General features: G+C 44.4%; 1 protein-coding gene across 1 annotated transcript; it reads left to right on the top strand.

The window, feature by feature from the left end:
- Positions 1-2,707: 2,707 nt before the first annotated feature.
- LOC122470547 (piezo-type mechanosensitive ion channel component 2-like) lies at positions 2,708-13,640 on the top strand. Its single transcript, XM_043558271.1, has 7 exons — positions 2,708-3,018; positions 3,363-3,455; positions 5,025-5,197; positions 7,047-7,175; positions 8,365-8,444; positions 10,786-10,969; positions 12,063-13,640. Exons 1-7 carry the CDS (start codon positions 2,881-2,883, stop codon positions 12,313-12,315), a joined length of 1,050 nt encoding a protein of 349 aa, XP_043414206.1. The 5' UTR covers positions 2,708-2,880; the 3' UTR covers positions 12,316-13,640.
- The last annotated feature ends 486 nt before the right edge of the window (positions 13,641-14,126 follow it).

Raw genomic sequence — 14,126 nt, 5'->3', positions numbered from 1 at the left:
GCCAACAGGTGACAACCATCTTTTTTTTTTCAAGTTTTTTTTTTTAATGTTTATTCATTTTTGAGAGAGAGGAAGAGCCAGAGTGTGAGCGGGGGAGGGGCAGAGAGAGAGAGAGGGAGACACAGAATCTGAAGCAGGCTCCAGGCTCCGAGCTGTCCGCACAGAGCCCAATACGGGGCTGGAACCCAGGAACCCTGAGATCATGACCTGAGCAGAAGTCAGGCACTTAACTGACTGAGCCACCCAGGCGCCCCGACAACCTTCTTAATACTATAGTGAGGAAGTCACAGCCATTGCCCGTCGTCCTTGTGAAGGACAGGGTTTGCTGTGCCCTAGAACACGAAGCATTCCTCCCCACAAAGGGTTTACGATTATTGTTGTCATTTTATCTTCAAGAAACAAAAAGCCTCATCTCAATGTATCACCTTTGGTGATACATGCGTCACCTCTACTTAAATATATACTTCTATCTTATGCTCAGTCGCTGGCTATTTCAGAATAAGAGCCTTTTAAATCACACGTAGTACAATTTGCTAAGGAACTTAGGTGTGTGGGACGTCAGTGTCAGGGGAATCCAGGCGAATCTGGTACGCGTTTTTACTCCATCCCATCAGAGACAGAAACGTTACCAGTGACCGTCTCTTGTCCAGTATAAAGCAGAAGAGGAAGCTGCTTTTAAAAGTAAATTTTCTTGGGGCACCTGGGTGGCTCATTCGGTTAAGTGTCCGACTTCGGCTCAGGTCATGATCTGGCGGTTTGTGAGTTCGGGCCCCGTGTCGGGCTCTGTGCCGACGGCTCGGAGCCTGCAGCCTGCTTCAAATTCTGTGTCTCCCTCTCTCTCTTCCCCTCCCCTGCTCGTACTCTGTCTCTCAAAATTAAATAAATGCTAAAAGAAAAAAATTAAGTAATTTTCTTGGGGATTCTTCCAAGTCGAATGTGCTGTGTTCCAGGGGCTTTATGAACACACTTTATGAAGCCAGAACAATTTCCCAAAAGGCAGAGTGTTGGCATAGGAGCACTCACAAATGCAGGCCACTCGGTCCCAGTCCTCGTTTCCAATGGTTTCCAGGCAGCCACGTCCCAAAACACTTTAGGAAGCTGATTGGAAATGTAGCCTGGAAGGTTATGCAAACTGGGAGACCCAGAAGAGCATTGACTTACCCAGGAAAGGGGTGACAGGCAGTGCAGGACAGGAAGGGGACGGTCCCTTTGAAAGGTGAAGGGGGAAGTAGCCTCAGAGTTAGAGAGAGGTCCAGAGGTGCTGGCCCTGTCCTGCCCCGGGGCTGAGCAGGAGAAGGGGGAGAGCGGAGGGGGAGGTTCTGGGGATTTTAGCAGTGAGCCTCAAAGGGTGGCCTCCAGGAGAGGAACCGATATGGCACCACTACAGTCAGAAGAGACCCAGGCTGTTCTTAGCGGAGAAAAGTCTTGAACCAACAAAACACTTCGCCACCTTATGCCTGAGCGCTCCTGCGTGAGGATGAGAGGCCGCTTGTCTCAACTTGCCTCCCGGAGAAAAAGATGAAAAAGCAAGCCTGTGTGTGTGTGAATATATATCTGAAATTCTCCAATACTGCAGTTTTTCTTTCGCAATAGAAAATTGTAATCAGTGGCCTCAAATTCCAGCGCAAAGATACCGAAATACAGTGCTGGATCTGAACATCGTGCCCTAACTCGGAGCACAGCCACTGAGAGGCACTATCTCCTGAGCACAGAATCCATAATGCTGCCCATATTGGCTCCCGTGCCCCCCCCGTCCAGCCCCCGCCCTATACTTCCAGGCCTGACTTCAGCAATCACGGACGGCCAGGGCCCATAGAGCCATTGTAGCAGTGCTGGCTCCCAGACCTCTGTCCTTGTTGGTCGCTTGTCACATGAGCTCAGCGCCTGCAGGCAGAATGTGGATGAGTTTTCCTTACCTCACCTCTAGTGAAATGAATGGCTGCCTCCGGAGGGATTGTGCCCCCCAGGATAAATCTCACAGCCAGGCTGGGGAGTGGGGGTAACCCCCATATTGTGTGTGCAGCCCAGCTTCAGGGGCTGACCCTGGAAGGCAAAAAGGTCACGGAGAAGCAACATTTAAGCAAGGATTACACGTGCATATCTGAAGCCCTTTTGATTCCGGACAGCAAAGCTGGCTCCTTGCGCCTTGCTTAGGAGCCGTGCTTGGTGGGTCCCTAACAAAGCTGATGGAAGTGATCCCATCCCTCCCAGACGCACTGCTTTTGTAGGAGAGAGCAGGTCCCTCACGTGACGCACACTTCTGCCACCACCCCCACTTCCTGCTGTTCAGCACAGCCCCCGCTGAGGACCCGCGTGGAGTCCTGGCGGCCGAGAGAGAGGGCTCTTCTGATCGTATAGATCTTATTGCAGGGCTTGAACCACACTGCCTTCTGACAACGTGTGTCATGAATGAAGTGAAAATCTTTTTTCCACCCACCAAGAGCAGGTGGTTGATAGGCACAGCTTGGAATATTCAGGAATTTGCAGTAAAATGTCTTTCTCCCGCATGATCCCTTGAAAGCAGAGGCTTTGTTCAGCAGTATTTGATCCATCAGTCCATAGGTTCATCACCAGCCAAAACCAACACAGTTTTAAGGAGAAAGTCCCTCGGGTCCCATTGGTCCCTCGTGGCACCGCCGTGGGGACGTGTTGGGTGCTCCTTAGAGCTTCACATCACTACTTAATTTCCTAGAGTGACCTGAGCGAACTGAGCAGAATCAGGACTCAGTCGGGTCCCGCGGCAAGAGCGCGCACCCCTCCTCCCCGACCCAGACCCCGCCTGCTTCTCGGGGCCAGAAGCCTGAGCCCGGTGTGACCCCTCTGTTGCAGAGATACCCGCAGCCCCGGGGGCAGAAGAAGAAGAAAGTGGTCAAGTATGGCATGGGAGGCATGATCATCGTTCTGCTCATCTGCATTGTCTGGTTTCCCCTTCTCTTCATGTCCTTGATCAAATCTGTGGCGGGGGTCATCAACCAGCCCCTGGACGTCTCGGTCACAATCACCCTGGGAGGGTACCAGGTAACCGCTGTGCACCTCCCCCAGGGCTCACTCACCTGCCGGCGCCTTTCCCGATAAACAGCCACAGGATGTGGAGTTAGCTTTGGTGCTCCAGATTCCTCCCTACATTTCGGCTGGTCAGCAAAGACGTGATGTATGAGATAAGTAAAGCACCGAGGACAGTGAAAGAATCGTTTTGTTCTGGTTGGGTAATCACTTCAAAAAGAGATCTCTGAGGCCAGCTGCCCTCGGGTACCCGGGGGGGGGGGGGGGGGCGATAACACGGCGGAAATATTGTTCTTCGAACCCAGGATGCAGAGACGGGCCTTGGAGGGCTAACGGCACCTTGTTTCTTTGTTTTCCAGCCTATTTTCACAATGAGTGCACAGCAAAGCCAGTTGAAAGTTATGGATCAGCCCAAGTTTAATAAATTTATGAAAGCTTTTTCTAGGGACACTGTAAGTAAATGCATGTAGTAGATCTCTGTGAAGACCTTTCTAGACGAAAGGTGAGCTCACTGCTTGTCATTTTGTTCACTCCTCTGTCATGGCCTGTGGTGGTGGGAGGGACTTTTCAGGGGTTACCAGGGGTCCGCAGCGCATTTCAGGCCACTGGCCCCTTTGATACTCTGAGCCATTATGTCCGTATCATTGGATATGTGTTAATAAACGTAATTGTAATTCGGGACATTTTAATGTAAGCTTAACAGATGTAGGTCCTCTTTCATATTTTTAATTTTTTTTTAATTGTAGTAGATACTGACCCCTTTGATGGGTAGGTCTAATCTGAGAATCTATATCAAGGGAGTCATTCAAAATGTTGGAAAAGCTCTATGCAGGCCTTGCTTGTGCTGGCATTCTCTGCATTAGTAAAAGCTGGAAGCCACTGAGGGCTTCATAACTAGGGACCGGTTAAATAAGTTATGGCAAATGTATCAAGTGAATTTGATAGGCACCGGCTGCCCTAGGGCGGTCGGCGTGGGAGAAGGGGACCACCACTTTTCATTTTATTTACATGCTATGTCTTCTGAATGTTTTCCAAGCAGCGTCTTTCATAATACAAAATAGTCATTGCAGAGACTCTGCATGGCGTGAACATTTCTCAAGATAAAACCTAAGTGAAAAAGGACACACATTCCTACTTTTTAAATTAAAACAAATGAAATCTACATTTCCTGCCATATATCACGGCGGTGATGCCCTGGTGGTTAAGTTGCGGCTGATGTATTCTCTTCCCTACCTTACAAACTTTTAATCACGTGATAAATCGAGCTTTCAGAATTAAAATCTGCTTTACAAATAATACTTTGTATTTAAAGAAAATGATTAGGCACACAGATGCTTATCTCCTTTATAAAATTATCAGCCTCTAATGCACACTGCCAAAACTAATCTTGAGGGATGTGCAGCTGTGAAGACAGGACCAGGATATTGTGGGTGGATTAAATTTGACTGGGTGGTGAGAGGGAGCACCCCAATAGTTGATGCATTTCCTTCTTAATGGGGAGGAAAAGGACACCAAGTCATTTGTCTTTTCTTTATTGATGAGTTGGGATGATCCCATAGCTGTATTGGTGCGGCAACATCACCAAGATTGCTCCGTGGCACTCGGGCTGCCCATCCCTGTGGGGAGGGGAACAGAATAGTGCAATTGAGCATGAAGACCATGCACTGTAAAAATTGCCCTTCCTTACTAAGAATTCCCCTTCATGTAGCCAGTTACAAAGAACAGTAATCACTTTATTTGTACATCACCACAGGGGGCACATGGGTGGCTCAGTCCATTGGGCGTCCGACTTCGGCTCAGGTTATGATCTCAAGGTTGGTGGGTTCGAGCCCCACATCGGGCTCTGTGCTGACAGCTCAGAGCCTGGAGCCTGCTTCAGATTCTGCCTCCCTCTCTCTCTGCCCCTCCCCTGCTCGCACTGTGTCTCTCTCTCAAAACTAAATAAACATTTTTGAAAAATTTTTATCTGTACATCCCCATATATATGATCTATTTATGCATGTGTATTTGTGCGCATACAGGGTGCTATGCAATTTCTGGAAAATTATGAAAAAGAAGACATAACTGTAGCAGAACTGGAAGGAAACTCAAATTCTTTGTGGACCATCAGCCCTCCCAGTAAGCAGAAAATGATAAGCGAACTCATGGACCCCAATAGTAGCTTCTCTGTTGTTTTTTCATGGAGTATTCAGAGGTAGTTACTGTATTTCCATGCATAATTTCCCCTTTCCCCCCAATCTAAACTCGGGGTGGGGGTGGGTGGATAGAAGTAAAGAAAAAGTCGATGGATGTGGTGTATAGCTGACATTACACTTTGGGAACATTCACTCGATGCTACAGCTAACATCTGTGTTTACTAAATAACAGTTTGCCTAGGAATCTCTGACAAAAATAAGAACTTCTTAGTTTTCCTTTTTTCTACTCACTCCAGTTTTTAAAGAGAGGCTGGCAGTGAGTTTTGTGAATGAGAGAGAGAGAGAGGTAAAGCAAAAAGAAAAAGTGTCATGACTTATAAAATGAAATGGTCTGGACGGTTGTAAGATTTCCCTGAAAGGTGGACATTTGGTCTTAGCAATAAGGAATTGGCAGTCTCGGGAACCCGAATTCTCACTCGAATCCCTCCAAGGTAGGGAGGTCCTGTCAGATCTTTTCTCGAAGCAGGAGATGTGAGAGCAGCCTGGGAGTCCCAAGATGGGAGAGCTGAGAGAGATTCCTTCTTACCCAACCTGAGCCCATGGCCAGCACGTGGCCACTACTGCACTTGTTGATCTCTGTTAAGTTTGTATTTAAACTCAGTTAACACACAGTGTAATATTAGTTTCAGCTGTACAGCATAGGGATTCTTCACTTCCATACAACACCCGGTGCACCTCACAAGTGCCCTCCTTAATCCCCATCACCTATTTCACCCATCCCCCAACCCACCTCCCCTCTGGTAACCGTCGGTTTGTTCTCTGTGGCTAAGAGTCCCTTTCCTGGTTTGCCTCTCTCTTTTTTTCCCCTTTGCTCACTTATTTTGTTTCTTAAATCCTGCACATGAGCGAAATCATATGGTATTTTTCTTTCTCTGACAGACTTATTTTGCTTAACATAATACTCTCTAGCTCCATCCATGTCTGTGCAAATGACAAGATTTCATTCCTTTTTACCGCTGAGTAATATTCCACACACACACACACACACACACCACATCTTCCTTATCCATTCATGAGCGTGTCTTAAGAAAAGTTCTTGCATTCAGAAGCCCAATGTGTTAGTGAAGCAATCGGGGAACCTCAACACAATACACTAGTTGGTTGGCTTAGTGTTTGTTTGTTTGTATTTGTCATAGTCTTGTGATTCAGGATTCTATGCCAGCAGTCAAGTGACAGGTTCATTGGGTTCATGGTTCCTGGCTTCTAGGATAAAACTAAGAAAGAATTCTGATAGGTACAGAAGAAGGCTTCTCCAATCTAAAGTGAACTTACAAGGAAACAGTAAAGAAATATCTGAAAGGGGGCTGTTCAGAATTGAAAGAACTCTTTCTTTCATCTTATTTTCTCCTTTAGAACATCCCAAATTCCTCACATGAAATCCTGTACTGCCAAAATTCACTTTCTAGCCTTTTCTTTGAAGAGCTACCAAAATAATAATAATAATAATAAATAACAATATTAAAGATCAACTCTTGATGGAACATTCTTTAAAAGCAGGGATTCTATTAGTCACCATGGAGACTAACCTCACTAGATTAATAAAAAAAAAAGTGTTTCAGAAACTCATTATCAGAGCATCAAGACGGTTTCTCTTCTAGTCAACAGACTCTGCCCTCTCACCTGCCATCTGTTTTAAAGGTGTTTGTGGCCTCCCCGGGCTTTACTAACTTGGTTGTCTAAGAAGCTGGACGTAAAGGTGAGGTGGACAGAAAAGGTTGGGGGTGACAGTTGTGGATCCAAGGAAGACTTGGTGAGATTAATAAAATGAAGAGTCAAGTGAATTTTTGAACGTCTCTTCTAGACTTCCAAGTAATCACTGACATTGAGCCTTTTTATTTCTCTTCACAGAAACATGAGTTTGGGTGCAAAGGCAGAAATTGCAACCGATAAGCTTTCTTTTCCTCTTAAAAATACCACACGAGAACATATAGCTAAAATGATAGCCGGCAACAACACGGAAAGTTCAAGAACACCAGTGTAAGTGATTGCTCCTGTTAATTAGCTTTAATAGATGGGTATGTCTGGTACAAAATCTGCATCTGCAAACTCACGTATACCAGAAATGCAACTTTCTTCAGTAACTCAAGTCAATCTCTACTTGGAGGCCTCATTGTGTTACATTAAGGCAGCTCTGTTTTCCTCCCCCGGTACTCTGTCCACCTAGCCCTGGGAGTACTGACCTTGTTCCTGGGTAGCAAACTTTGCTCTTATCTGACCATAATCACCAAAAGCCAGAAAAAGCCCCTGGGATACCCCTCCTCTACTATGACCCCCTGGCCTGGGGTCATTGAATGGATGGGAGATGAGGGGAAGATAAGGGGTAAAAGGAAATTTGCCGGGGGGGGGGGGGGATCTACATCTTAATATATTCTCCTGCCATATAAGTACTCCACTTCAAACAGATATAAGCTGTGATGTCTAGATTCTAAGCAGGAGGGAGAAAAAATGCTATTGGTGTAAAACCACTAAATGAAGTATTCCAGACGTCCACCAGCCAATGCCTAGTTCTGACCTCCAGTCTGCCTTGGCCCCACTTTAATGCAGTGAATATAAGCCGCCATGATGCAGTCCTCAGACGTGCTCCCTACGACAGCCTTTGTTAATCACTAAAGTTGAAGGAACCTCAAAGACTGTCAGTTCCTCCCCCATTATTTCATGAGAGAACAGGCAGGCCTAGAAAGACACAGCGACCTGCTCAGGTCACTTAGCTTGTCCTTGGCAGAGGGAGGGTTAGGTCCAGGCCACTAGTTCTCTCCTCAAGCCTCAGTCTTGTCACTAGATAGATTCATGCCGTCCACTTGATTATAGATATATCTAGAGAGAGAGAGAGTACAGACCTAGATCCTAGCAAGAAAGACAGTCCCTTGTTTCAGAAACAGTCACAGTCATGGAAAATCTCTGTAGCAGTTTTCAAGTCATAAACTGCTCATGTACAGAGTTTACTTGAGTATTCGAATAGAAACAGGTAAAATTTTTTTGGCTTCAGAGAATTCTAGTTATAATGGAACCCATAAATTGCGATGACATCATATTGTATACATATACAAAGATTCACCATTATCGTTTGATATGAGGTCAAAGTAGCAACAAAAAAAATCAATTTTATGTGGGTAAAACAACTAAAACTTAATTATGCTTCCCCTCCTTTTTTTTTTTTAACATACAGGACTATAGAAAAGATCTACCCATATTACGTGAAAGCACCTAGTGATTCGAATTCAAAACCTATAAAGCAACTTTTGTCTGGTAAGGCTGAGAAGGAATTATTTCAGAACTTTTTTTTTAACCTTCTTTTATTCAACTTCTACAGTTTGCATTTTCAACCTTTCTCGAGCTTCTTTCCAGTTTTCTGTCTCTGTGAGACAGAGCTTATAGGAAGCATGAGACTCCCAGCTGCGTTCCACAACCAGAAGGAATCAGTCAGTCACCAGAAGCCATATTCTTCATTGTTTTCATTGATACAGAACTTGATGGGCTTAAATCCACATTTAGTGCCTTAGTCTGTTTACTTGTTTCTATTAACGTCCATATCTTGGGCAGAAAATGGCCTCATGCAGTATTAAATATGAAGGCCCCGGGGCGCCTGGGTGGCGCAGTCGGTTAAGCGTCCGACTTCAGCCAGGTCACGATCTCGCGGTCCGTGAGTTCGAGCCCCGCGTCAGGCTCTGGGCTGATGGCTCGGAGCCTGGAGCCTGTTTCCGATTCTGTGTCTCCCTCTCTCTCTGCCCCTCCCCCGTTCATGCTCTGTCTCTCTCTGTCCCAAAAATAAATAAAATAAACGTTGAAAAAAAAATTTAAATATGAAGGCCCCACGATAAGTACAATAAAAAGGTAGCAGGAAATGTGTGTGATTCAGCCCAAGGGTCGTTAAGTATCAACAGTAGTCTCTAGGGACTGTATTTACCCCAAATAACAGAGATGGTAGTAAGATGATGATATGGAATTCTTAAGCATTAATTATGAAGCATTGTTTGACTTCATCAGTTGCCTGGACCAGAACAGATGGGTATGGATGGTAAAAGTAGAAGGACAATGCGGTATATATCCAAGTCACATTCATTCCTTTGCCAGCATGGGTTGCTCATTGTCACCAGGCAGTATGCCAGGCACTGGAGACGAGGTTCTCCATGGTTCATGTTTAGCTGGAAAGATGGGGATTGCGTAGGTAAACAGGTAGACGCCCCCAAGGAGATCTCAAGAAGTAGAGGCAGCATAGAGGTTCCGAAGACAAGGGTGGGCGGGGCCCCCACATCTCTGTGCATTTCTTCCTCATGAGGTTCAGCCTGTGAAGTCCCCCTTCCCCACACCACAGGTCTTGGTGTTCTCAGGTCCTGCCGACACAACAACTTCTCTGATTAGCTTCACTGAGTTCTCTCTGATCTTTACCATAAGGCCTATTTAGCATACGTTGGTGGTTGTCACCAGTTTACAAAGGGGGAACCAAGGCCCAGTGTGTGAATTACTCAGCAAAGGTTATACAACCAGTACGTGGACAAACTAGATCCAAACATGGGCCAGATGTCCCCCTTCAGAACTCTCTAGACTTCAGAACCAAGGTTCTTTTTCTTCCTGAGCATTCTCAGTGGTTCACATTCTTCTTGAGGAGGGGTTTCTTTATCTTTATGAGTCTCCTGCCTCACTCTCCATCCATCCATCCATCCATCCATCCAATAAACTTACATTGCCACACACTGTCCTAGATTCCTTTGATCTAGGAATTTAGCAGGAAATAATGCAGCCACCGCCCCCACCCTCACAGAGTTTATAGTCCACCACCATGATTCTCAGTGGAGGCCATATTATCATTGGCAGTGGTGGTATTTTCTTAGAAAGGCCTACACAGAGATCTCCAAGCTTTCTGCTGGCCCTTTTACTGTTCTTCCATATTCACCCTAAGCTCCAACACAAGCAATCATTAACCACACATCATGGGTTTTCAGAACTTTCCTGAGCTTCAGGCCATCAATCCTTGCAGAAATAACCTCCTCTCGCTCTCCATCTCCACTTTACTGATGTTCTCAGCAAAATTCAACTCAGAAGTCATGTCATCTGGGAAGCCCTCATGGATCCTACCAACCAAAATTGTTCTCTCCTTGTCAGCACAGGTCTAATAGTGGTTGCCACGTGCCCATAAGTTGTGCTCATGTACATGGCCTGTTCCCATTGAGATATGGAATTGTGCTGTATTCAACTCTGTAACCCCTGATCACCTAACAGAGGGCCTTCCTCCCAGAAGACACTCAATAAATGCTAGTAATATGATTGGATTAGTCAAGTCAATAAAGAGTCAGTGATCTGGGTTTTTAAATGTCTAACTAGTTGCTTGGAATTATTAGCAAAGAAATATACTCATGTATATTAAGCACGTGTGATACTCACGTATATATCACGTATATATCACGTGGGTCTTATGCACACCTGCGGCCCACTTTTCTTTCTCCACTCACACTGTTAACATGTGCCCTACTCATCCTGGCATCACACGCTACGGATAGTGGTAATCAGGTTCTGCCATCTGACAATTGTTTGTGTGCATTGAATCTTAATATGCTTATGCTAACTTGGTTTCATTTTTCTCGTCTTGCAGAAAATAACTTCATGAATATCACCATTATTTTGTCCAGAGACAATACAACTAAATCTAACAGTGAGTGGTGGGTTCTCAACCTGACTGGAAACAGAATATACAATCAGCACGCTCAGGCCTTGGAACTGGTGGTCTTCAATGACAAAGTCAGCCCGCCCAGTCTGGGGTTCCTGGCTGGCTATGGGTAAGGATGCATTTCAATTAGCAGTCACAAGAGCCTACTTCTGTGTCATATAAAGTTGATGGGAAGCTTTGTACCTTCCTAAAATTCTTGAACTTAACAGCTGCAGTGTTAAAATTCATAGATCATTGGCCCTTCAAGAACCAGAGTCCCAAAGAAGTCAAAATGCCTTGGGTGAACAACACCATTAAGGACAGGACTAGAAGTCATAGTTCTGGTTTCTTGACTCCACGCCTTCCTGTTACGTTTGATGTAATTCAATGTTTAAACTTAGAAATTGGTGTAGGGTTATCTCTTTTCCATATAGATTGCCTTCTAACCTCAGCAGATGCTCAGTCAAGCATCACAATTTTGGACATGGTCCAATGTCCAAAATGGTCTGATGCTATCATTTCACCGTGTTCTGATGCTTATATTCTAAGACACACGCATCCCCTACAAGACATGAAAGTCTGTTAAGAAGTCAATGTCTATGCAGAATTATAGTATTAAAATAAATAGCTAGGTGCAGAAAAGTATATATAGTACAATTGCATTTCTATCAAGTATATTATGTGGTTTCTTTATATAATATTTGCAGTAAAACCCCCTGAAGTTCATGCATGAGACTACTAGCATTGGTTGTTTCCAGAATTGAGATTTTTTTGACACTTTTATTTTTCAAGTCTTAAAGCACTGTAATGTATAAAGTGTGTTTACACAAGGAATATGAATTACCTTTAAAAAAATTTTTTGTTAATGTTTATTATTTTTGAGAGAGAGAGAGAGCCAGAGAGCAAGCAGGGAAGGGGCAGAGAGAGAGGCAAACACAGAATCGGAAGCAGGCTCCAGGCTCTGAGCTGTCAGCACAGAGCCCTATGCAGGGCTTGAACTCACAGGCCGCGAGATCATGACCTGAGCTGAAGTCGGCTGCTTACCCAACTGAGCCACCCAGGTGCCCCTGAATTACCTTTTTAATAAACAGAGTAAATGTTTTCACCAAAGGGAAAAACTCTAGAGAAATTTTGTTATTTTTTTCTTTTAGACGTGTTCTATTAACTGTGTTTAACTGGTAGATACAATTTCTAGCTACCTTTTTTTTTTTTTTTTTCCCCAGTATCATGGGATTGTATGCTTCGGTTGTCCTTGTGATTGGGAAGTTTGTCCGTGAATTCTTCAGTGGGATTTCTCACTCCATCATGTTTGAAGAGCTTCCAAATGTGGACCGAATTCTGAAGTTGTGCACAGATATTTTTTTAGTTCGAGAGACAGGGGAACTGGAACTCGAGGAAGATCTCTATGCCAAATTAATATTCCTGTACCGCTCACCAGAAACCATGATCAAATGGACTAGAGAAAAAACAAATTGATGCTTGAAGACACAGACTGCAGATCAAATTAACATTTGAATTTTAAAAAAAGCACAATATCCTCATAAGAGCTAAGCATTTCTAGTTGGATGGAAATGGTTTCTCTTCTGACAGGCGGTCAAAAGGAGCTGACTTCCTTCTGCAGTCTAAGCTACCTTGTAAATGAAGGCGCTGTTGAAAATGTTATTTGTAATTCCATTTCTCCAAAATCAGGGCTATTTGTTTTATGATATAGTCAACAGTGTCTTGCATTCTGATTGACGATGCAAAGGAATCATTTATGGGTCTCCTCCCTCAGAGAAACAGGAGAGAAGAAGGGAAAAGGAAAGTTGCCCATGGTTTTCTGGGCGGAGCCCGCACACTTCCTGAAGAGATGCTCTAGTTCAGTAGGCCGCACCCTGTTGCCAACGAGGAAGCTGCTGTGGGGAGAACAGATGGGCCTCAGCACGCCCCGAAAATACGCAACAGCAATAGGAGGCTGAAACTCCTGAAGAGATTTCTGGGGGGGGGGGGGGGGGGGGGGGGGGACAAGAGAGGGAGCCAAAGACCCATGAAGATACCAGTGGACGAACGAGCCTCATTCTAAGCAAAAAGTTAACATTAGTGACACTCTTACTGCCTTATCTTAACTGAAGACTAGTAAAAAAAAAAAAAAAAAAAATCTTTCCATTCAACACCAGTGACTTCTCAGGAAAAAAGAAAAAAAGCAGCAAAACAAAAATGGGGACACCGGTTTTGTCGAGGCCCAGCAAATGACTCGCTTCAGTGGTGGCTGTTATGCTTCCGAGTTCGGCTCCTCCTCAGACACAGGCTCCAGGTAGAATGATGAAAATGGCGCCCAGCTGGGTGTGGAAATCTCTGACTCTGTAACTCTTCCCAACTGAGGTCATGAACGCCCTTCTACCTTTTTCCCCATCCCTCAACACGCTTTTTCCCATTTCGATGATTTAAGGCAATGGTTTTTTCCAGTATGTGACATTTTCCTTCCTGTTTTTCAGGTATATCGAAGAGTTTACATATTCCAATTCACATTTTTACATCTGAGACGGGTTTTTTAAGTTCATAGTTATGGAAGAAATATGTATATTGAGCTTGGGGAAATAAAAAAAAAAACGGCCTTTTCTTAAATTATTATTATTGGTAATACAACCTCATCATTAAATAACAATGTAGCATGAAAATTTATGATTGAAATGTAGTTTTCATTCTGTATTAAAATACAGTTTCTGAGGAGTCATTAAATGGACTAGAACATGTCCAAAAAAATGATCCTATGTAGTCTGGGTTCAGGACTGACTTAAAATAAAGCACATCTTGCAAAGCCATTTCAAGAATAGTCTTCATTCTGCCTCCTTTGCGTGAAGTAGGAAAAAATTACTATTTTCAATACTGTGTACAAGGAGTTTAAAAAAATCATGGTAAGAGAATATGGAGCTTTAAAAAAAAACAGAGATCAGACGGTGTTCGGTGTCTTCTAGAGAACAGGTGCATATTTTTCTTCAGGCGGGAAAGCCAGCGTACTTCCCACCCTGTGGCAATCAGCTCCTCCAGCCGTCGTAGCAGTAAACTCAGACCACAAACTGTGGCCCACACTCGGATTTCCCAACAACACGAAGAATCATTGTGCGTATTCCGGGTTGTGAACTCTTTCTCTGAAAACAGGGCAGCTCAAGGGAGTTTCCAGAGAACAAGTTATGACACATTCAGGAAAGAGGAGAAGTAGGAAATCCTCCCGAGAAGAAAGTGGAAAGTCAAACTATACCAGAATGGTAATGCTCTTCAAGAGAGCAATTTCCAGGGTTCAAGAAGAA

The sequence above is a fragment of the Prionailurus bengalensis genome, chromosome D3 (assembly GCF_016509475.1).
Source record: "Prionailurus bengalensis isolate Pbe53 chromosome D3, Fcat_Pben_1.1_paternal_pri, whole genome shotgun sequence".
NCBI classification, from domain to species: domain Eukaryota; kingdom Metazoa; phylum Chordata; class Mammalia; order Carnivora; family Felidae; genus Prionailurus; species Prionailurus bengalensis.
The sequence above is the reverse complement of the archived record's forward strand: the minus strand, read 5'-3'. Positions and strand labels throughout refer to the sequence as shown.

Coding starts and splice junctions, on each gene's coding strand:
- LOC122470547 (XM_043558271.1), top strand. CDS start 2,881: ATGGGAGGCATGATCATCGTTCTGCTCATCTGCATTGTCTGGTTTCCC. Junction 3,019..3,362: donor TCACCCTGGGAGGGTACCAG/GTAACCGCTGTG, acceptor TTTGTTTTCCAG/CCTATTTTCACAATGAGTGC. Junction 8,445..10,785: donor TATAAAGCAACTTTTGTCTG/GTAAGGCTGAGA, acceptor CTCGTCTTGCAG/AAAATAACTTCATGAATATC.